At 41.1% G+C, this 26890-nt stretch overlaps 1 protein-coding gene across 1 annotated transcript in view; it reads right to left on the minus strand.

Annotated features, from left to right (window-relative positions):
* ptprt (protein tyrosine phosphatase receptor type T) overlaps nt 1-9793 on the minus strand; it is a 438297-nt gene extending 428504 nt beyond the window's left edge. The window contains exon 1 of the mRNA XM_078247539.1: nt 9706-9793. Coding sequence (XP_078103665.1) covers nt 9706-9793 — 88 coding nt within the window. The remainder of the gene's footprint in view (nt 1-9705) is intronic.
* Between the last annotated feature and the right edge of the window lie 17097 nt (nt 9794-26890).

Raw genomic sequence — 26890 nt, forward strand, 5'->3', positions numbered from 1 at the left:
TAGTCGTGCGACAGAAAACTCCGATTGGACAGATAGTCTAGCTAGCTGTCTGGATTTACCCTGCAGAGATCTGAGGAACAGTTAACCGTAGTCCTCATAAGTCCAGCGGCGTTTAAAATTCCAGCACAAAGAAAGCGGAAGGAAACGGACATCGGCGAAAATACGTGCATCCGGTGGAATTTCCTGCGGCACCGGAGCAATTCCGGAAGTGGAACGTCGTGGATATAGACTATTCTAAACCTAACTGTCCCGTTCTTGTGCCGCATGTCAGTTAAACGTAATTCTTTTTAAATGACGCCAAATCGTTTTAAACCCAGAGCGTCAAAAACTGAGGATAAGAGTCCCAACCAAGCACGAATTATTTGCAATCACAACTGTGTCTGACGGAGACGCTAAAGGAGATTTTTGGCGCCAGTAACAAACGCCAAAGGCCCATGACCAAGCGTAATTTTTTTGACGCACTTGGAGTGAGAATGTGTTGAAAGACAAGCAGTCAGTATGGTAAGTCAAAACTCAACCAGGAACGGACAGTCTGGGTTATAATCTTGCTGTTTGCATTTTCTTTCTTTCTAATGTTTTGCTAAACTGACTGCTTGGGTTTTTCGCCCCATTGGACTCATTTTTGTCCCTGCATTCCTAGATCTTTTCCCAGAGTTGTAATAAACTGGAATCATCCTTGAATTGGATTACAATGGCCCGTCTATTCTGTTACTGTAAAGTTTGATTTAGATATTTTGGGTTCTATACAAAGTGTTTTTTTTAATAGAGCAGTTGAAAGTGGCTCTGACAGTGACTCTGACTACATCTGTGAATCTTCTGGGTAAGACTTCCCACACAGTCTGACGTAAATTAAATTTTGTCACAGTGAGAATAAAGTGAATGATGCTTGCGTATCATCCAATATCTTCTGGCTCCCTTCTCTTCCATCTAAACTCTATAACTCGGTTTCTTATTAACTCCCCCCCCTCTACCCACACTTATTTGTCTCATTTCCTCCTTTATTTTCTATCTGCCATCCATAGTCTCCCTATTTCCCTCCCTCCCTCCCTCCTCATCCCCCCCCCTCCAAGCTTGTTGATTCAGCCGACTAAGCAGCCTCTCAGTCTCACTTGCCTAACATCTTCTATTAAATATGGATTAATTACTTTGAAACCTTGATAAACTTCATTAAGACCTTGTGCATTAATCATCAGTCATTTTAATTAGAGGAAAGGGAGTTGTCAATGTGTGTTTTACACCTCCGACATTCCAATCGACTCAATCACGACTAGATTCGTTTCCAAGTTTGTTTTGCAATTTGTGAAAAGAACTTAACCTTTATCCAACCAGAGAAGGTTGCCTGAACATGTGCCCTCCATTCGCCAAGTTACTCAAATTAGAGTTCTTGAAGGGACTCCTGTAAGGATTAGTGTCCACATTCACTATTCAGCTTTTCAGGAAAGCTGCAATAGCCTGCATGAGCCATCATACCCATTATTTACCCATACTCATTCATCAAATGCCAAAAAACGACATACATCTACGTTCCAGTGACAAAGCCCTTAAGCAGCCATTGTAATTCTAACTCATGTCTGTTCAAGGAGAAAGTAGTTTGTCACAAAGAGCCACAAAGTTCACAAAGGGAGGAGGTCTGGGTCAACAAAACGTCAAAACTTTGACACGGGAGACAAGTGTTTATTTTCCTACCTACAGTCAATGTTGGTTTCCTTCAAATATAACTGTGGCCGTTGCCTAACTGTAACCACGTGTCATTATTGTAACCATGACAGTGAAGGTCCCCTAACCTTTTTGGCCAAACCATGATCTCTAACCATTTTGTTTTTTAAACCTATAACCAAACCTTAACCCTGCGTTTTTATTTGTGAAACTAATCCAATGTCGTTCTGTTGATAGAGGCGTCAGATCAGAAAACGCTTAAATGTGTCGTTCTGGAAGCCATGGACCACCAGGGATTTTCGGTTCTTGAGGAGTTGTGGTGGCCGTTGCAAAAGTTACCTTCACATTTGTTCTGTAGGGATCTACTAAAACTGTTTGTATTGAAATTCCAACAAAACAGATCACTTCCCGGGGAAAACAAATGACTTTCACCCAGGAAATGCATGTTCATTAGGAGCATTTTATTACAAACCACGACCTTTTTCCTGAACTTAACTAGTCGTTTCGGTGCCTGGTGACCGGCAGCTCGTGGTGCTCTGTACACGTCGCCAGTCATCTATTTTCAGGTAACTGAACCACCAACTACCGCTGACCTGACGGAGCACCATGCGGAGCACCATGCGGAGCACTGTGCGGTGCACCGTAGCCGGTGTCGCAGAGCTCTGTAGCGGCTAAACACATCTACTAACTGCCACTGATACGACGAGCTGTGACGGAGGCCTGTAGCCTGCGTCACGAAGCTCTGTAGCGGCTACGGTGCAACTGCTGCTCTGTAGCACGGAGCTCCATAGCCGATGTCACGTGACCAGCCGGCTATCTCCTAGTTTTCGTACGATATCATACGTTTGAGCGTGCATAACTTTTCGTACGATATCCTACGAACACATTCATGAGAATGCGTTGAAATAATACAGCATGCCTTTGTGCCACTGTCTCCATGTCTGAGACTGACAACAAACAGTACTGAATCTGATGTCAGTTATGATGACCAAGATAATCTCATTCAGACGCATCGAGTCGGCGGGTAAATTTATACACAATATCTCTCACTACAGCTTGAAGTGTATTAGCTCGTGTAGACACAAACATCTCACTAGCACTACCCCATCTAGGCCTTTTAAGTAGTATTCTCAAAGCATCATTATATGCTACTTGTAATCTTTACATGTGTCCCTTCTTGTAATCAACCCACAAGTGTGCAGTATACAGAGGTGTGAGCGACGTCTTTTATTTAGCTTTTTAATACTTAATATAACGTAATACTTACATTGTAATATGTTACGTTGCTCTGATCTGGTACAGTATCAACCAAAATAAACTAACATTTCTCTAGCAACAACCTTTAAGGTTGGTGGGAACTCACTAAAGTGTATGAGCTGTTTTTCTGTGGCAACAACTTAATCAAAAATTACATTTTGACAGATTGTAAGGCAAATCTTAAAAGCTTACCCCCTCCAGTTAATATCCCTGTAAGAAGTGCCATTATTGCAAATATTCAAATTGCACCTTTTCCAAGAACGTGACCCAAAACGTGTTTGTGTTTAGGGCATACCTCATGAAGTCAAAGTGCAATAAAACATAGGAGATGAACATCTGCATCATCATGCCCCGAAGCCTCCGCAAGATAAAAAACAAAAACATTTTACGTCTCATGTCTGCTAGCATTCAACTGCTGAATTCTGTCTGGGATGCCATTATGCCCTTCCAAGGCTAAGGGCTTTTCGATGCACTGTTGTATCATTTGTGACTGCTGTATAATTTATGGGCTGCTGTAAAATTCTCTCTGTATAATTCAAGTAACGAACGTATTAACTGTAATTAATGGTTTAACCTGTTATAATGAAATCATTGTCCACCAGGCATATCTTTTATTTAGGCTATTACTGCGAAAACAGATGCATGGGCAAAGTGTTGGTGACGGTGTTTTGCTGCTATGATGTGAAATATTGAACACCGATATAAATGATCTTTTCTTCAAAGTTGGAATATATTTGTATCATTACTAAAGATGTTGAAAGCCCACTGTTGTGTAAACTACTGAATTAAAGTAAAAGGAAGGGAATTGCGTCTGAAGATGTTCCTAGCTGACAACATTTTTGCTTGTATCTATGTAATGATGCAGTGATGAACCTTGGCAGTACAGAAATCTGTGTCAGTAGCAGTACAAAAACATGAGTAGTCAAAATAACTAGCCACATTAACCAACACTTGTCTATAAGCCATAGCCTGTAGTATTTAAGCCATTATTATTATTTTTTTTTAAACATATCCACAGTTGTTTATCGTTTGTATTCTGGGTTTAATACGTTGCCAAACAGCTTGTTAGAGGACTGCATATGCAGTAAATCAGTATGAAGTAAGAATTATCGGTGGTACTAATGGATGAATGCTAGAACTTCTTTAATGACTACAGCTGTACATTTGTTTCCACTGAGTTGTGTGTTTTGGCTCTGTTGATGCACCGGGTAAGAGGATTTCGCCCTCAGGGCCACTAAATATCAATTTTCCTTTGTCTTTCCATTAGATGTGCCTTTCAATGCTGCGTTACCCTTCACTGCTCAGAGTGTCTCATTCGGTTTTCTACTGTCAGACACAACTGTCACTCTGACACCATATTCCATCACTGTTGTTTGCCTCCTGCATGGAAATAACGTTGCTGTTTTCAAGCAATAACTTTGATAACTGACCACGAGCTTCCAGACAAATAGCACTTCCATGCATCCATGCATGCAGAGGGAGAAATATAATGTGTGTTTTTTTTGTCTTTGACAATGGTTTACTTTTATTTTAAATGTTTTTGTTTCTCTTTTTTGGCAAGCAAGCCCCATCATTGACAGATGACACTGTAATCTATTTTAAATACATTATGCTGACACGTTCAGATCCCATTGATTGAATGATTGATTGAATGATGGGCATTGAATAAACCCTTTAAAGAACAACCATACCAGCATTTACATTAACAACTTTTCTGACCAAGATCAATTCAAAACATTGAGCTCGCATAGGTAAAGTAAATCCGGGTGCAGCTTCCACACAGTTGGTGAACGTTGACGCACTAACTGGAGGACTTTGATCAATAGAAAACCATCTTGACAGTGCTGATCTTTGAGGGAATGGATAACCAGATGCTCCAAAAACAGAAGAATCGATCTTATTAACTAGGAGTAAGAATAAAGACATTTGCACCATAAGTTGTTGCAGAAAAGGTCCAAATTGAATGCAGGAAATTAAGTGTTTGATATGCTCAAAATGTAAAAAAAATGTTTTGTTGCACCTGTGCGAGTTGTCCCTACTGTATGTTAAGGAGTTTCAGAGACTACTAACTTTGTGGGAGCATGCAAATACATTTCTTAGTGCCACTTTCTGGTGTAACCAGGCACTAATACTGCACTTCACACACTTTTTTTTTGCTTTCTAAATGCATATCATTGACTACAGAAAGCGCTCTCTCTCTCTCTCTATTTTTTCATTCAATGCACAACTCTCTCTCACACACACACACACACACACACACACACACACACTCGACGCCCCAGCACTCTGCATGCCCTGCTATTAGGCTGTCAGTTAGTCAGGCCAATAGAATAAGTGCCGTGGATTAGGCGGATGCGGACGCGGACGCGGACGCGGACACACACACACACACACACACACACACACACACACACATTGAGGGAGGATGGACAGCATACTAAACAGAGCGGGGCACGAGGTGACAGACATCCTGTCATAAAGCTCACACACACACACACACACACACACACACACACACACACACACACACACCAGAGGAAACAATTATAGCCACTCAGACAGTCGATAACAGCGAGACATAATCAACTTAGTGTCATTTTTTTTATTTTCTTGACCTCCTGTCATCCTTTGTCTTAGTCATTTCCTCCAACCACTCCTCCTTTGCTCCTCCTTCATGCTTTTCTGTCTTTCCCTCCTCCTCTTCTATTTCTCTCTCCTCCTGCTCAGCCAGACAGGAGTGATGAACGATGCAACAGACGACAAGACTCTCTCTTTTACCAGTCTTGTCCTTTCGCCTCCGATTTGCCTTCAATCTCCTCTCCGGTCTCCTCCTCCTCCTCTTCCTCTTTTCTCCTTCCTGTGTCAACCTTCCCTTTATCCTCGCCTCCTATTTCTTCCTCCTCACCGTCCACCTCTCTGCTCCCTTCTGTGCCCTTTCCTGTCTTCTTCCTCGATGCTACTTTCCCTCTCTTCTCCTCCCCTCTCTTCCGATCTCTACTCTCTTACCATATATTCTCCTTGTTCATCCAATAATTTATAAAAACAATAATAATAATAATAATAATAATAATAATAATACATTTTATTTATATAGCGCTTTTCAAAGTACTCAGAGACACTTTACAAGAAAACCATGGTAAGTATGGTGTGATTTGAATGTGTCCAGATCGGTACGGTCACCGATGTTTATGCCCTTGCACTCCTCTCCTTCCCTACATCCTTCTCTCTCCTCCCTTCTCCTACACTCTTTGCCCATGTGTCCTCATCCCCTTTCTCCCGTCTCTCCCTCCCTATCCTCTTCTCGGCTCACATCCTCCACTCTCTCTCTTACTCATCTTTCCGTTCCGCTTCCTTTCCCTCTCTCTCTCTCTCTCTTCAGCTCCGTCCTTCTCCTCTATCTCTTCACATCTTCCTCTCCTCCTCCCCCGCAATTTAAGGTTGTCCATTCTTTGTCCTTGCCAAGTTGCCCTGCCACTTCCTCTTCTCGTTTTCTCTCCCCCCCTCCCTCACTACATGTTCCACTGCTCTTTTCTCTGCCTAAATAAAACCCCATGTTCTCTCCTCACCTTTACCTTTCCACCGTCCCGCTCTCCTCTGTTTGTATGACACTCTCTCTCTGTGTCACAGGAAGCATGACTCGCACACTCCACAGTAATCACATAAAGGGCTCCATAATTGGGGGAATTGAAGGCAGGTGATTTGATCAGAGCCAGAAACTTCGTCCGCGTTCCTCCAACATGTCAACACGCTGGGCGAACGAGTCAAGGAGAGACAGAGAGAGAAAGTGATACACGGTCATTTTCCTTATCTCTTTCGTACTTTTCCCCCTTCTGTCCTTACTGCCAAATAAATCTTATTAAGTGGAATAGAAATTGTAAATTGGTTTTCCTGAAAGCACGCGCACATGCACGCACGCACGCACACACACACACACACACACACACACACAGCAGCCTAGTCGTCACCTCCAGATCGACCGGATGTTTCAACAATTAGCGAGCACTGGAGCTCAAAGACATGGATCAGGAGCACAGTTTCCCCCAACACACACACACACACACACACACACACACAGCGATGAAAAATACAGCCTTGTGTAACACATGTCTGGCTGCAATTAACTATTATTTTCTCGATTAATCGATTAGTTGTTTAGTCTACAAAATGTCAACATGGTGAAAAATGTCGATCAGCATTTCCTAAAGCCCAAGATGACGTCTTCAATTTGACCTCCTGGATGAGAGGCCGATTACAACTTCTACAAGATGCCTGACAGACATACGACAGACAGACAGACAGACAGGTAGGTAGAGATCACTTTCTTCATCACTGGCTTTCAGTCTATTATCATTATAGCTGAATGGGTTGCTTCACACTTTAAAAACAAAACCCAGCTGCTGGAATTGGAATAAGATGAATGATTATGGATGGATGGATCTGATGTACCAATATCGCCCCCCAACGGCACAGGGGCGAACAACAGACAGTGAAATATCTCTCTCTCTCTCTCTCTCTCTCTCTCTCTCTGAAACACACGCGCGCGCGCACACACGCGCGCACACACACACACACACACACACACACACACACACACACACACACACTCCCAATTAAATAACCCGTTAGGTGTAATGTAAGTAATGGTAGAGGGGATGTCAGAATGACAGCACACACATATCCCAGCAACACTCGAAGTCTGACTTGTAAAACAACATAAAAAAGGAATAAAAAGTCAGAAAAAAGAATTTATATATAATAGTTGCTCCTTCTTAAAGCGACATCTTCATGAGCAGACGAGGCTGTAATGCAAAACTGACTATGAAACATAGACGGCCAGTTCTAATTCATTTCTTAAATATGGGTTTTTAAACAGAGTTTTCTCTCCTACAGGTCGGTTTAAATCAATAAAAACACAAACCATGTGTTTTAGGGCTTTATTCCGACATCCACGCATATATTTGGCCAAATATATATTTTTATTTCACCATAACGCGCAATGTAGCGCTTTCCTTACTGCTGCCACCATTACGCACGGAGAGAGGGACTGCTGCTCCGCCGCGGCCGGAGACAGAGCCAGAGGGGGACAGAGCGAGAAAGAGGGGGAGAACTTAGTGTTTGGAGCCAGTCTTCCCTACAAAGTAGCCTCTTCTTGCAGCCTTACAGGTCATGAATACCAAGCAGAAGGTGCTGAGAGAGGGGCGGACACGGAGACGACAGGCTACACTCAGCTGCAAACATCGCTGATTTAAAGAGATGAACTTGTGAAAATGGGGGTCTTGCTGCTGCTTGCCTGAGTTACACAGAACACACTACCTCCTGTGTGGTACTCACTAAGAAACAGACAGAAAAGAAAGGTTTTAACTCGTGGATCATGCGAAACATCAGCTTATAGGCCTAATCATAGTTATAGTGACACAACGTGCTTTTATTCTGTCTTTACGTAATATGCGTGTAGCAATCATTACACGTTGCAACGTCTAAATAAGCGCCTTTTGATTTCATCTTCATATTATCCGGAATTTAATTCGGGACATTTGTGTTTTATGTGAGAGCAAACTTTCTATCCGCGCTGCTGTAATTTCCGGCGACTCGTTTTATATATCTACAACGCTTCAGTTTCTGATGATTTATAATCGGAATCATCACTGATTGTAAAGGCTTGGACACTCTGCGAACCCGCGAACTCGCTATGCCTCTTCTGCGCGTAACAAGTGCCAGCGGAGAGGCGCTGGCTCCGGACTGCCGTGCAGCGGTGGTGCAGCGGACTGTGCGGGGATCCCGAAGCTTCAACTCCGGGGAGATGAAATGAGCAGTTGCACATTTGCCTGAACTGTTACAGCATCGGGTGTAGTTGCCGTTTTGAGAGGCGAATTAAAAAGGCATTAGCCGATTAGATCTCAGATCCCAACTAAAAGTTGAATTACAAGCTGTATAGCTTCTGGAAGAGAACGGACTTCTACGAGAGTAAGCAGCACACGTTATCCCACCATACTGCGGTACAATGATGTCAGTGCGTGTTCACTGTCACAAGACAAAAAAAACATCTCATCATAGGATAAATAAATCGGGGGACAATTTATTAAAAAAAAAACAGCTCGCAGCTTTGCGCTCAGACAGAGCCAGGACGCACCGGTGCGCCCGTTTCCAAACACCCAGCGAGTTCACAGCGGAATGTTTCCTACATAAAAACGGAACAACATCCAAGTCACGTATAATAAACAGCAAACAGTCCACGCGTACAGGACGCTTTATGGAGCAAAACCTACCGAAACTTCACTCCAAACCTCCAGTGCGCACATCAGATCTGCGAGGCAGACCCACATATGACGATACGAGCTCAAAGCAGCTGTCAACATAAGTCAAACTATCGCTATTATCAGCGAAACCAGGTATACTTCCAGGCATAAATCACTTGTTTCCGTTTAAACAAGTGATGCATGGTATTTTCTTATCAAGGCATTTTCTGCGCGCACTCACAGGTAGAAATTCTATTCCACAAATGGTAATGTGTTTAAAAAAAAAAACACTGACTCTAAGGGGTGTTTTCACAATATACAAAAAAACCAAACAAACACAGAAACAGATGCATGGTGCTCCCAAAAAACTGTGCTGAAACGCACAAATCAACGTGCATGTGCACTTTATGTTGCGCCACCTCAGCGCCGTGGCATTTATTACCGAGTCAGACTCAAAAGAAATCCTCAAAAGCGCACTAAAACACAGAAATATATCAGTGTGAATGTTGTTGTTGTTTTTTTTAAATCCACAAATTAAACAAAGAAATCGCGTTACCTGGAAAGAATTGTCCAGCAGTAAATCCCAAAAGTACAAAGTAGAGGAAAGCTGCAGACAAACCGAGAGAATAACTCCGTTTATCCATTTTTTCCCCCCCCTTTTTTTCTTCTTGTTTTGCTCAGTCGTGCGGGTTATTTTACATCCCGGATGGTCCTTACACTGCTTCTCCTTAGTTCGGGATAATAACAGTGAGAACAGTCATACAATCCTCGCATTGGTGGAGAAGAAGAGACAGAGAGACACAAGTAGAAGCGAAGACAGAAGTTGTAGGCGAATAAACAGGAGCTCTCTCCTCCCGGGTCCGGCAGAGCGAGTCTGTGTGTGCGCTTCAGGGCGCGCGTGTTTGTGTGTGTACGGTTAGGGGGTACAGTGTGTGTCGTGTGCGCGCGCTCAGACGGTCTCTGACAGACTGACGTTGAGTTGGAGAGGAATGGAGAGCAGTGCGCACCACGCCGGGTGCCAGACACCCGCGTAAAGACGGGCGCGTTAACGCGTGGAGAACTTCCGATCGGGAGTTTCAAAATAAGATCGAGTGGCAGCAGACGGGTCATTGGATTTCCGCATCAGGAAAATAGTCATGAAGCATCATCGATAGGGGGTACGATTAGGACAATTCCAGGAAAACGAATGAATAGTATTTCTTTCAAATTGGACAAGTTAAGGATGTTTATTCACGGCGTTAAAAAAGGAAAGATTGACACTTTTTATTTTTAAACATTGAACCTTGGACATGAAGTAGCCTAATACAAGATGATTCTTTCATTAGTGGGAAAGCTAAAGGTGAAACTTATAACAACTTTAAATATGGGGAAGTTGGTCATTGCAGCATGGAGTTGTAGGACAAAGGGAATAAAAAGAAACCATAGCAACTGTTCCATTTTAACAGAATCTATTTTGCAGCTTCACGTCTATTTAAATGTACCCTAATGTCTCCATGCATACTGCCTGCTGGTCTTTTCTAAATCACCAAATATAGGCTTTTATTTGAGGGGCCAGGTGCCCAAACTCCCACAGTCTTCACTGGTTTTCGCAAGCCTGACTATGCTGAAGGTCTTTACAGTTGTCTGGCTTCCCCCGGGTCCTACTGCCTGAATCCTCCGCAAGGATAGGATTCGCACACAGTCTCTACTGTGTGTGTGGTGTGTGGTGTGTGTGTGTGTGTGTGTGTGTGTGTGTGTGTGTGTGTGTGTGTGTGTGTGTGTGTGTGTGTGTGTGTGTCTTCCCCTCTCTCTGTTGTCATTAGATCCCTCTCAGTCCACTCATTTTACTGCCATAAGATTTCTATTTCAAGCTCTCTCAGACAGCGAAATCTCTCTCTCTCTCTCTCTCTCTCTCTCTCTCTCTCTCTCTGACATATAGGTGTGTGTCTTAGTGACTGGGCTATCCCTGTCATGCTATCTGGACAATAGAAAAAGGATCCAACTTTGCAGTGCTGCACACTGTGCTGAAAAAGCGGGTTAGAAGTTAAACTGCAGACAGAGGCACACGATGCACATGCACGTCTGTTTGGTATTAAAGGGATTCACCTCCTAAGGAAATACCTACTGGAGGGCGAAGCACTTTCAGGCAGTTAAAGGCTGAGCCAATTTGCAACTGAAATTTCCCAACTCAAAACTTACTAAACAAGTGCATAGAACCAATAGACACAGAAAAGAACGAGAAATAAAGGCCAGTACACTGAGGAAAAGTGCTAGAGACTCTTCAGATTGGGTTACTGATGATGGGCTGAACATTAAAACAGTCATTGTGTTGTCTTTCCGTCGACCATGCAACTTTTTGTTTTTCTGGGTCAAAATTTAAACTTTGTTTCAACGTTTTGGATGTCTTTTTCGACACTTTTGTTGCTTTTCCACCGATGTTTTGTCACTTTTTTCAACGTTCTTTTATAAAAAGAAAATTCAAATGCTATGAAATTGAATAAAACTTGTGAAGAGCATTGTAGGGAGCCATCCACGTTATTTCTTTTGAAAATTTGGTTGGAAACTTTTGAAAATGGGTCAAATTTGACCCAAGGACAACAGGAGGGTTAAACTAAATTGTAATGAAGGCCTTGGAAAAAAAGATTGAAAACAACAGTGACGGTTAAGGTTCTTCTCTGCCCGTGATTATGAATCCTAGTTACTTCATGTTATATAGGCCATTTCACAGTGATGATGTGGATGAGCAACGCATCGTCATTTTAGTTTAGCGGTCGTTACAGTTAAAGGTCCCATGGCACGAAAATGTCACTTTATGAGGTTTTTAAACATTAATATGAGTTCCCCTAGCCTGCCTATGGTCCCCCAGTGGCTAGAAATGGCGATAGGTGTAAACCGAGCCCTGGGTATCCTGCTCTGCCTTTGAGAAAATGAAAGCTCAGATGGGCCGATCTGGAATCTTCCCTTTATGATGTCATAAGGAGCAAGGTTACCTCCCCTTTTTCTGTTTTACCCGCCCAGAGAATTTGGCCCGCCCATGAGAGAGAGACATCATAGCTTTCCAACGAGCAAAGTGGCAGTTGGTCAAGGTCACGGACAACCTGTAGGGGGACCGAAGAGGGAAAAGTTACTTTAAGGCTGCTGCTGATTGGCAGGAATGTTGTTTGTTGTATTTTGGTGCACAGCCTGTGCCTCTAGTGTTTGTTTGACGTTAACGACCCCTGTGCTGTCTCCCGAGACCGGGCTTTTTCACAGTCTATTCAGGGGGCAGGCAGCTTGCGGATTAAGGAGAGATGCCTACGATTTGAGACAAAAATGAAATTGCGCTGAAACCATGCAGGAACTCATAGTGCACCTTTAAGTTATACTACCAGGCACCAACGCATTTCCTGGGCGAAAGTCTTGTGTTTTCCCCGGGGACACAAACTCCAGAACCAGAGGAGGACTAAATGTAAAAATACTAATTAATGGTGTCATTTTTAACAATCAATATTATTTTTCGACGTGTTCATGATGTGGTATTTGCTCTAAGTTACCTTTTGTCTCTTTCTAAACTTTTGTTTTTTTTCGTTTATTGCACCAGCTAATCCTCTGACTCCTAAGTCCTCTGACTGGGTAAAGATCACCAAGAACACCAAAACCAAAAATGTCTTTCTGATATATTCAACATAGTATTTAAAACCAAACATACTGAATGATGCACCTAAACTGCTACTTACTGTACATGACCATGTGAAATCTTCCTGAGCCTGCTGCCCTTCACAGGTCCCTACTGACGGTCTGCTATTTGTTCCAATCCCTTTCCAGATGAGCGTGACACGGTGGGTTGAATCTAGCAAATTCCAAGCAGGCAGTTGGGAGGCTCATGGCATTTTTTTTTTATCTCCAGCGTTAAATGCTGCTCAGGTCAATAGGCTGGTAATCAAAATAAATGTTGCTCTGCAGTGTGTTGGTAAAGTGGTAATCAATACCGGCTGCATTTCAAAACAGATGGACATTTAAGTTGAGATTGGAGAGTAATAGTGCAGGTGCTGGCACGTGCACACATAGACATTAAAGGGGGCTTGAGCCCTTTTTCTTTCTCAAGAGAAAGTACCCTTTTTCTGTTTGTTGTTTTATTAAATTTATATATATATATATATATATATATATATATATATATATATATATATATATATATATATATATGCACCCACACACACACACACACACACTACCGCTCAAAAGTTTGGGGTCACAAGGGTTCTCCAATGTTTTCTCAGTTAGCCTTTTAAAATGATATCAGATTAGTAAACAGAATGTGCCTTTGGAACATTGGATGAACGGTTGCTGATAATGGGCAATGTAAATATTGTATTCAAGATCAGCCACTTCTTTCTACAATAGTCGAGAACCCTTTTGCAATGATGTAAGCACGTAATGTAATCTGAAAACTGCAGCCCTGATTTAAAAAACAATCCAAATGATTTCAGCTGGTATTCTGTCTGTAATGGAGTGGAATGGAAACTTCTAAGTGACCACAAACTTTTGACGGGTAGTATGTAATATTTAGTATAAATGGCTAAATGCAAGGTTACAACCAGGTAACGGAAGCAACACACAAGAAAGAACAGTAACTCAGATGAGGTATGTGTAATGACAGAGATCTTCAACAGGGGGTGCGGGACCCCTAGGGGGTCCTTAGAGTTACTGCAGGAAGGGGGAGGGGGCAACCAAATTATTGTAAATATTTTGAAGGTATTTTCAAAAATTCAAATTAATTAAACAAATAACATGAATCTAACATATTCTTAGCAATCCAAATCAGCTTATTTGTGGAAAAGAGATGTAATACTAGGCTTATTGGTACATACTGTAGGTAAGATAGTCATCCACATATACAGTTAATCCTGAAGATTCACTGTGTCACATATATGTCAAATATGATTTATAAAATAATGCTAACAAATGTTATTTTCATAGCTTAGTATTCTATGAATTAAATAGGCATGTATAAAGGCTTTAGGACGCCCTACAGTTTATAGGCCCAGTTTAATATGCAACTTCATTTTATACATATGCAGCAGGGTTAGGGTTAGTCCCTTCTCCATCTCTCTTTCAGTTAAAGGGTCCTTGGCTTAAAAAACGTCAAAGAGTCCTGTGTTATGAGAAGGAGTGCCCTTTTTTTTCACTTGAGCCCCTGCCCCCAAACATGTCTGGTCACGTCTTCATTACAGTTTGACTGTGTTCTCAGTCATGCTCAGGTGTTTGGCCTCAGTCAAAGAGACACATTTCAACACAGTTTTGTAACTGTGTTTAAAATTAAATTAAAGCCTTTAAAATGTCGAGCATGCAATCTTGAGAATTATCCATAAAAATATACAAAGTCTCTCTGCTGCATTTTGCTCATGCCTCCTCTCCCTCACTCCAACTCACTCTTCCCAGAATCAGTTCAACCCAATTAAATTTAAGGAGCTTTATTGGCACGAGGATGCTCCCACCTTGCCAGAGTCGGCATATGATGAAGAAAGAAAACTCAGACGGAAGGCTTTAATGGTGAAAGTGGCCCAAAACATCGCCGAGTCTCCACGCCAACTGTCATATACAACAAGAACCGAGAGACAGGAAATGGTGGCATACTGGAGTTTTAACTCTGTTAGTTTATACGTACATATCGCTAAAAGTAGTTTGCCCTGCTATAAATTAAACCTTTATAAATGTTTAAATGCTCAGTTTTATAGAGACTTTATAGAGAATATGTTGATTCAACTTTGGAGGCTGTAGTTTGTTTGCAGGGTTTTTCCTGCATAGGGAAAGTTTTGGCGCCCCTTAAAGGACAATTCCGGCGCAAAACAAACCTAGGGGTTAATAATGGATGTGTACCCACTCTGTCGCTCTCTGGGACATGTTTTCATGCTAATTGATTGTGTTTGTAATTTGAACAAAGCTAGCACGGACCGCTGGTTAGCTTACAACGCTAGTATTCGGGGCACAGGGAAAGTAAAAACAAATCGCTATTTATACCACTAAAAAGGCTCAAAATATCACCAAACTTCAACGGTAGCATAGTGAGGGTCCCTAAATGTTAACCGAAGCATTGAGAACTTTGTAAGTGTACCGACAGTTTATTGAACGAAGAGCTGCGGGAGCTCCGTGAAAGGGCTACGAGAGAGAGAGAGAGAGAGAGAGAGAGAGAGAGCTATGCCGCAACAGAGCCTCGTACTTCGGGAAACTGGTGGTGTACCTACGGACAATGTGAAGCTATGGCCACTGAACAGGAGTGTCTGCGTTGCACGGAGTGGGACCTGTTGCGTCGCAACACCCAAGAGACGCAATGTTTTGTACCTCTGATGAACAGGGAAACTTCTTTCCATGTCCCGAAAATAAATTGGAGCCGGCGACCCAGACCGGAGGGACAAGATGGTCAGTTATCCACTGAGTAAGTAAACTAGACAAGTTATGTTTTACATCGGTGCGATTATTTCAGATATATTGTGCAAATTGCTTTTGATTTTAGTTGGCATCGCCAGCTGTAAGTCATGACTGGTTTCCCGAAGTATGAGGCTCTGTTGCGGCATAGCTCTCTCTCTCTCTCTCGTAGCCCTTTCACGGAGCTCCCGCAGCTCTTCGTTCAATAAACTCTGTAACTCTGTCTGTACACTTACAAAGTTCTCAATGCTTCGGTTAACATTTAGGGACCCTCACTATGCTACCTTTGAAGTTTGGTGATATTTTGAGCCTTTTTAGTGGTATAAATAGCGATTTGTTTTTACTTTCCCTAATACTAGCGTTGTAAGCTAACTAGCGGTCCGTGCTAGCTTCTTTCAAGCTCCAAACACATTCGATTAGCATGAAAACGTGTCCCAGAGAGCGACAGAGTGGGTACACATCTGTTATTAACCCCTAGGTTCGTTTTGCGCCAGAATTGTCCTTTAAAGAGGTTTTAGCCAGCGCCAAAGCCTCTGATTTTCAGCAGCCAGCCTCCCTCTCACCCAAAGCTGCTATATTTTACAAAAGCCAGCTAAGCTATAGCATATTAATTAAACAAACTCACAATGCAGGAAATTAAGTCTTTACCGCTTAAAATTTCCTGGGCCCCACCTTCATGTGTATCCCACCAAAGGCCCATTCTGAGCCAGGAAAAACCCTGGTTTGAGAGCTGAAAAGATTACTTGATTGTGGATTAGTTGTCAACTATTAAATTAATCCCCAACTATTTTGATAATGGATTAATTGGTTTGAGTCATTTTGTATGAAAAAAGTTAAGGTTTTCTGATTCCAGCTTGTTAAATGTGAATATTTTCTAGTTTCTTCACTCCTCTGTGACAGTAAACAGACTATCTTTGAGTTGTCGAGATTTAAGGACATCATGTTGTTCTTTAGCAAACACCGATCGTTTCTGACATTTTATTGGACAAACAACTAATCGATTAATGGAGAAAATAATCGACAGATTAATCAACAATGAAAATAATCGTTAGTTGCAGCCCTAGTTTGTTTACCTTGCACGGTAGCCGGATTCTCGCGTTATCATCAAGATGAACATGAAATATTCATGCAAAAATCCATCTCGTCAGGCTCCAAGTAATGCGTTAGTGTCTGAACAGCAGCAAACTGAACCAATCAGCGTCCGGTGAGGAGCTACTAGCAGCTATGGCTGTGGTTTGGGTGGTTACATGGGTCATCCAATCACCTTCCAGGTATTTGTTGAAAGTGTCTACTCTTTTCCAAACAGTTTCCAATGATGGCTTCTCAGATGTCTCTGTGCTAACAAACCATCTTGCACGTCAGGTTAGTGGTTTGTGGGGCTGTTATATTGTGTTTTTGTGAAACATCAAAAAGTCACACGCGGGACGCGATCCCCGGTCTCCTGGGTGAAAGTCCTGTGTTTGTCCCATCCACCACCCCGACCAACCTCCCTATGCGGATTTTCGCCCCTTTCATACTACTCACTACGGCATCAATTCACACGCAATCGCAAGGTAATGTAAGTCAATGGATGCCAAACGACGTTGATAAACATGCTAAAAAACGAGTATGCGTCCTGATAACACGCCAATAATGGCATACAAATTGGCATGTCATACATTCGCCACTTCATGAGATCAGTCTGAGCATCGATGAGGGTGGACTAAATAATAAAAAAACTCTGGTGAGACTTGTTGCCCGATAACGAATCCTAACCTTAGTCTCGCTTTGCCAGACCTTCCTCTACAGCGCTGCGGAGGAGGGTCTGGCTAGTCCACACATTCCGGGATGGGAGAAAAACACGCTTATTGGGATTTCTTTAAACCAATCACAATATATAGATTGTTATAAGAGCAGAATAAATATGGCTATGTAATATAAACAATGTATGAACAACATGCACAGATATGTGCAATGTAGTAGCAGTGACATTATGCTAGTAGTTAGAATAATATAGATATATGCAGTGTATTAACAGAATATATAATAAGAAAAACAGAATAAATATGGATATTCTGAACGAACCATATAGATTATCCTAACCTCAATGGTGGAGGAAGTATTCAGATCCTTTACTTAGGTAAAAGTACTTATACCACACTGTAAACATACTCTGTTACAACTAAAAGTCCTGCATTGAAAATGTTACTTAAGTAAAAGTATCATCAGGAAAATGTACTTAAAATTATTATAAGTAAAAATACTCAATGCATAAGAATCCTCACATTTTAGAAACTGGAAACGATCAAAACAGTTGTGTGTTTAATTGTCTAATCATTTCAGCTGGACCTGTAGGCCATTATGTTGTTGGGTAGTTTCATTTATAATAAAACATCAGATTTTATAAATGTGTTTTATGTGGACAAATCATAATTTGTAAAGTAACTAAAGTTATCAGACTTGTCTGTGTTGTGTCCATTGTAAATTTTTTAGTGTCTGTATATTCTCCGTTGTGTGTTTAATCGGGGCCCCTTTCGATAAGCTTTTAGCAGCTTATTTGAGGTTCCCATATTTCAAGTGTCCTCCATATGATTATTGTACCGTCTGAATTTGTGTTTTAATGATACAACAGTGACACGCGAATTAACTGAAACCGAAGATGAATGTCGTGGAGTAGAAGATGAAAGTGACATGAAAAGAAAAGACTCAAGTAAAGTACTTGAGTACATGTACTTAGTTACATTCCACCACTGCCTAACCTTAACTATCATGTGAGACTTTCGCAAATCTTGGATTACCATTTAGACACAACACTATAATATACGCAAATATTGGCATGATTTAGTAATGAAGAAATCAATGTGTCCTTAACATCCCAAAAGGATCAATAAAGAGAAGTCTAAGTCTAACATGAGTGTGTGTTTGTCCGTGCCAATATCCGGACACAAGCATCCGTATCCTCCTCACCTCTACATCATCACTTATTTATTTGAAATCAATTATGCAGAGTTGAATCATTCTCCAGTCTTTTCTAGTCTTCCATGTACGACTGTGAAATTGTATTTTTCTACATTCTGGTATCATCTCCACAGCTGAATGAAAACAGGGCAGTTGTCAATCTCAAGGTCTGAATGTGCCTAAGAGCACTTTATGATAAATGCTCTCTTTATGTGAAGTAACACTATTTACACCTCAGCTTCTGCTTTAGCGAACGCGCACACACACACACACACACACACACACACACACACACACACACACACACACACACACACACACACACACACGCACTAACATAAAGTTTGCAAGCCAGGCCACCTAACGTGTGCATTGATATGTTTGGGTATATATCTTTATGCTTGACTGTGTGTGTGTGTGTGTGTGTGTGTGTGGGTGTGGTTATATATATTCATGTAGAAGAAGCCACATGATACTGAGGCGCAGCGAATTTAGCGAGATGGAAATCAGAGGAGGCCAAGGTATCTAAACCACAGCATGACATGTAATGATGTTATTAAGTATGGATGTAAACTGGGAAACACACAGCATGAAGATGGAGTGACTGTGTGTGTGTGTACAGGAGGCAAATGTCTGTGTACTTGCAGGAGGGCTAAGTTCTGTCAAGTTATTGAACCTGGATATTAACAGATTCTGCTTTTTGGATGTTGTATTGATGCCTGACAGTGAGCAGCACCATTCAATCAGAGGACAGTCCAATACTTCTGTTCAGCACCAAGGATCCAGTTTTATCATTTTTATAAAGCCAAGTATTACAACAAAGTATAGAAACTACAGATGTCTTCAATCTTTCGTGTTTTGTATAACAAGATCAACTTGTGCAACGTGTTTCGCTGCAGGCTACATCAAGTTCGCCTTGAACTTTTTCTTATACAATGAACGTGAAGCATTAAAGAATATTAATACAAGCCTCCTGGTGTGCCAGGATTCACTTTTGATTTAGTTGTTATATGAGTTCTGCTTTCATCAGCCCATAGGAAAGTTGGCTGTTGGTTTTAGACTTCATAGTAAACTGCTATGGCAGCAAGCCATGGTACTCTGACAAAAAATGGCACATTGCTGCCTTTAGGTTGGGAGTGAGTTGCTGCTCTAAGCACAGTTAAGTATCTCGCGGTCTTGTTAACAACTGAGGGTAAGATAGAGCTCAAGATGGACAGGGGGGATTGGTGTGACATCGGCAGTGATGCGAGCGCTGTAGGGATCGTCTCATTATTTCTACAAACAAAAATGGTGTGTTGTAGACAACATTCTCACTTCCTTGGTCAGGTGCCTTTGGCGTTTGTTGCAGACGCAAAAAGTCTCCTTTAGCGTCTAGCCCTTTGGTTTCACTTTTTGATGCTCTGGGTCAGGACGTACGTTTAACTGACATCCGGCACAAGAACGGGAGAGTTAGGTTTAGGAAAAGATGGTGGGTGGGGTTACAAAATAACATTTCAGTGACACACAGGACAAGAATGGGACATGAACCCCGGTCTCCTGGGTGTAAGTCCTGTGTTATTTGACACATCCACCACCCCAACTAACCTCCTTATGCAGATTTTCAGTCTTTCATACTACTCGCTACCTTTGCCGCTCTTCTACTATGTCATCTTACAGCGCCGCGGTCAAGCTAGTGGTGGGCGGATCGATCCAAATATCGATAATATCGATACTAGAGCTGTCAGTTGAATGCGTTATCAACGGCGTTAACGCAAACTTATTTTAACAGCGTAAATTTTTTTATTGCGAGATTAACGTTCTTTTTGGCCTAGCAAACTTTGTAGTTTTTTTCAGATGCTGTTGCAACAACTAGTAACGTTAGAAAAACTACAACACCACACCGGATCAAGCTAGACCGGAAACAAAACAACAGGCACGCTGCACACACTTGTTTGGGCTTGCGAGGTGGCCAAAGAGTAGTACATACCTGCAAAATAGTTGCTTTTCGGCAAAAATCGCTGTTTTGAATGGGAAAATTTCATCCACGTGAATCATGTAGATCCGATGAGTTTTTATTTGGATCTGCATGATGGTATTAGACCCGGTGCTAATACTTCACCGGTGCCTTAACGACCGTTATCTACCAGACCGAATAGCAACGCAGATTTCGGTGCCACTGAAATGCCTGCGCTTCTCTCTGATGCTCCGAAAACGGACGTTAGAGGGAACTGAAACATCGCCGCATGTCACGCTAGTTAACACTACACTTGGCAGCAGGTAACGTTAGCCTACCGTTAGCTAGCAGCTGGAGTAAACACGGTTAAAATGCTGACAGCTAAACGGTGTAAAGTATGACTAAATTTCACTGGAGAGGATTCTAACACTAGACTGTAGCTGACGTCTGAAAACAGACTCAGCATCGCCAGCCTCGTGGTGCATTCAAAGTTATTGTTAAATACCCTTTTCACATCCAGTGGCTGTTTTCGCCGTTGTGTGCTCCTTTTTTTTTTAGATCAACTTTTTATTGTTTTATATTTTTGAACATACAGAACAGACAAATACAATTGAAAAAGGTGCTCCTTTTTTAAATAAATATATAAATATATAATATATATCTTTCGGTTCAGGCACCGTTTTAAAAGTATCGTATCATGTTGATAAGAGCATTAAAATGAGAAAAAATAATTGCACAAAAAGAAATCAAGGGACATTTAGAATAAATAAAAATGTGCGATTAATTGCGAGTTAACTATGACATTAATGCGATTAATCGCAAGTAAATATTTTAATCGTTTGACAGCACTAATCGATACCAACGTTGGTATCGATATTGATCAATATCATTGTAATAAGATCAATACTTTAGTTTCAGTTTCTCTCCAGTATGCACCGCTGCGGTTTCATCAAAGAGGTGACCTGGCTGTCTGTGTCTGTGTAAGTGCCGCTGCTTTAAAGTGCCGCTCCTGTCGCATCAGTGGAGAAGGCACACTTTGCTCCTCCTCCCCCCTCTTGTGATTTGATGTTGTACCGTCATGTGACTCAGCGGCACCAGGCAAAAAAGCAAGCAAGCAGCCAGGCACACAAGACACACAAGAAGGACAGGGACGGAGCTGAAGAATGGCAGAGAGGAAGAGGAGCGCCGTGTGGCTAGATTTTCACACCGAAAATGCAACAACAGCAAGCTGTATAATTTGTAAAAAGGCTGTAAGATACAGTGGTACGAAGGCATTTCATAAGCATATGAAAATCCTGTCCTGGGTTTTAACATATTCATATCCAAAGGTAAAATCACAAAAACACTTAAAGGTCATGAATATTCATTCAGATTTAGCAATTTGATGACGCATCCACCTTTATTATTTAAAGGTATCGGTATTGTATCGGGGCGGTCGCACACACACACACACACACACACACACACACACACACACACACACACACACACGAAAGCCTGGCTAAAATCTGACAAACAAGCAGAGATATGGATGAACACACCTTTTTTCGATGGGAATCTCTAAGTTTATAATCTGATGGCCTTGGCAAAGTGTCCATACCAGTTTTCTCATGAACTACAATTGCCCATAACGAATATTAATTTAAAGATGTGTTCATATAAAGTCATTTCATCCATCACAGTACTTTGTGAACTCACTGAGGTTCTGAATGAGTGCAGGACAGAAGAAAATATTTATATTGATTTTTGTTTGCTTCTCTCCAGCCTCACATGCATTTGCTTTTGTGCTTTGACACGACTAAGTCTTGACTGTCTGAAGTGAGTCGCTGTACCACTGAATAAAGCTGTACAGACAACGGGGTGCAAGGTCACGGCTTCAAACTAAATAAGACAGTGATTCAACCCTTACAACACAGCAGTGATTAGAGTTGAACTAAATTAAAATCGGCACCGTGCTTAAAGTAATTAAATGCATTTACTTGACCTTTTTTGGTGCACTGACTAGAAGTAAATTCAGGAACATAATGAAAATAAATTATTTTTGAAACCGTTGCTTCTCCACTGTTACAGAAATCCCTGAGAGCCAGCCCCGTGTCATGGAACCAAGTCTGCACCTCGCATCCAGTACCAACATTTAGTGCCAACGCAAGTTGTAAGTAACTGAAGTGAACTTTTTTTCCCCTGTGAAGAAACCAAATAGGACTGTTTGTTTTGGGACAGTATTAGATGGATGGAAAAAAAACCAAACAAAGTGCCCATAACTTGAAAAAGCTGAACTTGAATGGCCGTGTGCAAATTGAATTAGGTCCGAAGCATTGCTAATTGTCGGTTACTCATACAAATGTAAAAGTTGTTGAATGCATGTTTGGTTGTTGGGAATACAGAGTAATCCTGCATTGTGCAGGATTCACACGTCTCTCTAGTTTCTGGAAAACAAGTGTCTGAATGATGGACTGCATAAAAAAACCTAACTATTCTTTGTTCTTTCCATTGGAGACAGGGCTTTCCACTTATTCATTTTCTCAGGGTGTAACTGGCAGGAGGACTGCCTCATTGTGTATCATATTTTGTCAGAATCTAGTAGTCGATTCTATTCTATTTTTTCTTTTACAAAGTAGATGGAACGTTTTTTCTCCTGAGGGCTGCTTTGCTACAGTTCAGCTTCCTCCAGCCCAGTGTCACTGGCTGCTGGCAATACTTTTCTTACGAAGAAGCTTCTCTGACACTGTGTCTGCTGTAAGAGTGAGGAGGGGAGATTTGTTCCAAGATTGACACCGTTTGCTGTCCATTATTTACGAGGTGGGAAAACAGCAGGGGCAGGAATTATTTTACAGCCAAACCTGCTTTTACATTTTCTGTTTGTGTAGCTAATGGCACAACTATTAGCGCTGCCACCATTATGTTGTGGTCATGTAAATATGAATAATACGTTGTTGTTTTTTTCATTCCACAATGTAAAATGATCATGAGAAATATTTATAAAATGTCTGCAGTAACTTTATTGTTTAGATGTTACCAAATGTTTGTCTTTTAGCACTTCATGTCAAAAGGGGGGGGGGGTTCCGAAAACGTGACTCTGCCCATAAATCCCAAATGACTCTACTTCTTGCAGAGACCTGTGGACCTATGAGGGGCAACAGAGAAACTCTGAATGGTTTGAGAAGTTTCTACAGACGTTTCAATACATTGCCTTTTTTTCCGTACGCTGTAAACAATTTCTTTGTATATTTACAGTAAATTACAGGCAGCACGGTTGCCAGTAAGTTACTGTAAATCGATTTTACAGCAAACTACAAAACTGCAGCTGTACTCTAATGCAATTTACAGTATATATAACAATACTGTAAAAGCACAAAAAAGTATTTTACTGTATTTTTATGGTATTTTGTAATTTGATGCTATTGTACTGTAATATGTAGTTTTATTAATATTGATACATTACTGTTAATTATTACTATATTATTGATCATTACTATTATAAATAATATTATGTAATAATCTCCAGCTACTAATATTGTAATACTAATAAGGTATATTTCAGAATAACAAATACAAATCAAAAGGTAATCCAAACAATGTTCTTAATTTAAAAAATAATTTTATTTAAACATTTTTAAAATTTTCAACATTTTCAAGTCTTCGACGACATTCACATTTTTCCTGCAAGTTCAGCCCAGAGAGCTGCAGCAACTTTCAGTCAAATGATAGTGTTGATATCCTTCAACATGTTTCCACAAAGAGCAGCAGCAGGCAGCTGCAAATGTTTCACTGCTGTCCAGCTCTCATGACGACAATTCCCTCAATAGATCCACCTGAAAATAATAAAAGAAACTGTTACCTACAGTATTTCATTCTGAAATCATACACATATATTATTACTATTGTTATTGTGAATAGCTGTTTGAGTTAAATACAAGCCGAAATGAAAAGCCTTTCTTTAGGAGTCATACAAAGTCATACGTTATAAAATAAGAGTGTAAAGGGGAACCCAGATCTTTTAAATTGAGCAATATGGTAACGGAGTCTGGAAAGTAATGGGCAGAACCCGTACTTACTAGCTAGACTAATGTTAATGTAACGTTAACTGTAACAAGTAAGTTAGTATGAACAAATGTAATGGTATTTTGTTCAGAGAAAAAAAAACAAGATATGCAATTAACTGTAGGCTACAATATGTTCAGAGGATAGCCACTTGCTATCCACACTAAAGTCACAAGGTTAGCTAGAAAATTACTCTGTGTGAGGATATCGCAACGTTAGGATGCCCAGTGCACCCCACACTACAAAAAAGAACAATGTTGTGGTAACATTACACTTGAGCGTATAATCATGAAACATTATGATAAAAGTTAGCATGAAATACATAAAATAAACCAAACTTACCAAAACTTCCAAACATCCCCCGCTAGCAAGGCTTCTCCTTCAGTATCTGGGGGCCAGTTTGGTGTTCTGTCTGAGTAACTGACATCAGGAGTCGTTTTTTACAGCAATGCTATATTATTGCCATGGCATATTACAGCCAGGTTACAGCAAGCCTAAAATATACTGTAAAATATTCCCGCTTCATCAAAATTACCCACAATGCAACATAAAATGAAGTATTTTACTGTAATGAAGACGTGGTATTGTACTGTAGGTTTTTACAGTACTGTGCTGCTAAATCTACAGCGATTTCTAAGAGTGCATGACTGGGACTGTGGGTCAACTCAGGTAAAAGGTCCAATTAAATAAAAAGTCTTGAACTTAAGCAGTTCATTTAAAAAAAGTCGCTGGAGTTTTCAAAAAATCTCTGGGACGAGTTTGGTTTAAAATACCCAACAAGTCCTTCAAACTATGCAACGACATAGGTCGTTTATTTCTCTAATACGACCCACAGGAGCATTTTCCGTTCTCATATCTAGGCAAGGCAAGGCAATTTGTACAGCAACAAGGCAATTCAAAGTAGCCTGTCTCCGCCCTCCTACGTACTTCCGCTCAATTTTCATTTTCCTTCAGTACTCCGTCTGGGTTTGCGGTATAGTCTTGGGTTTGCGGTATAGTCTTGGGTTTTCTCCGGCCAAATATTGGCGGTCCAATCAGCGAACAGAGGGAGTGGCTGAGAACGATGACGTTGAGGTCGTGACGTGCGCTAGTTTGAGTTGTAGTTCCGTAATGGCGGCAGAGAAAGATGCGGTCCGTTGTGGCAACGCTGCCAAATATCCAGAAGTTAAAGCCCGAGCAAGAACAATCTTTGCTGAGTTGTGTTGGTGGCCATGATGTTGTGGCCCTCCTCCCCACGGGGTTCGGGAACAGTTTGATTTTCCAGCCATAGTTTTAAACTTCAACAGAGTACCTGCCTTCAAGGAAGTTGAACACTTGTCAATGGAGAGTACAGATAGTACAAATGAAATGTACGAGAGTCTGGTAGGACCAGGCTAAATTCAAAGTGCTTTACATAAAACATTAAAGAGCAGTTCAAAACGATAAAAAATATAAAAGCAGATAAAATACGAGTTATTAGGACGCTAGTATGGGACAATGTATAAGCCGTATACACTTAATCCACACGCAATCCATACCGTTCTCAGAACGGGCCGGTCCCACCGGTCTTACTTTTTAATTCTCTTTATATGCTTACATAGATTGTCATCAGTTATAATTTTCAACAATGTAACTTCAGTATAAGAAATGAACAGTTATTTAAAGAAAGGCAGCATCAAACAGAAAGGTCTTCAGCCTTGATTTAAAAGAACAGAGTTGCGGCAGACATGCAGTTTTCTGGGAGTTTAAACCACAGAAGGTAACGGTCGCGGTTCTAAACACGTGGTTAACGTTGTGAAACGGTCGCAGTTTGACGATTTGGTTTAGGCACAAAAACTACTTGGTTAAGTTTGGAAAAAACATTGTGATTTGGGATAAAATCAGACGTCACTTCACTTCTGGTCATGCGTGTGATGCTGAATGTGACGTAGCTCCATTTGTTCTGTTAATTTGAAACAAAGCTCTTTGTGTAGTTTGCTCCCTACATGGTATACAATGTCTCAACCCAGTGGCGGCTATATTTTCAAATCCCTTTGCCTTTTGAGTTTTGACCCTTTGAGGTTGCTGTAGCTGGTCACTGTGGAGTGCCATACTACCACTGGCTTTGTTAATAAATAGAGATAATATTGCGGCTGTGATGCCGATTTCCGTTAGCATGTTAATGGTAAATCCTATTATGTTTTATCATCCAGCTAACGGACAAGGCGCTCGTTCCAAACTTTAGTGTGCAAAAGAAAAAAAAAAAAAAAAAGAAAGTTATTCTGGAGAAAGATTGCTTATTTTCCCTTGGGTTCCACTTGACCACCAGTCAATTTATGTCAACTCCTTTCCCAATTAAACTTAAACCATTCATTTGGGGGAATTACATTTTACAAAGAAATGCAAAAAACAATCAGGGGAAAAAAAAAGATTGAAATAGTAGATTAAAACAGAAATAGTTCTAATTGAAGAAGTCTAACATCCAATT

This window comes from Sander vitreus, chromosome 4, assembly GCF_031162955.1.
Source record: "Sander vitreus isolate 19-12246 chromosome 4, sanVit1, whole genome shotgun sequence".
NCBI lineage: Eukaryota > Metazoa > Chordata > Actinopteri > Perciformes > Percidae > Sander > Sander vitreus.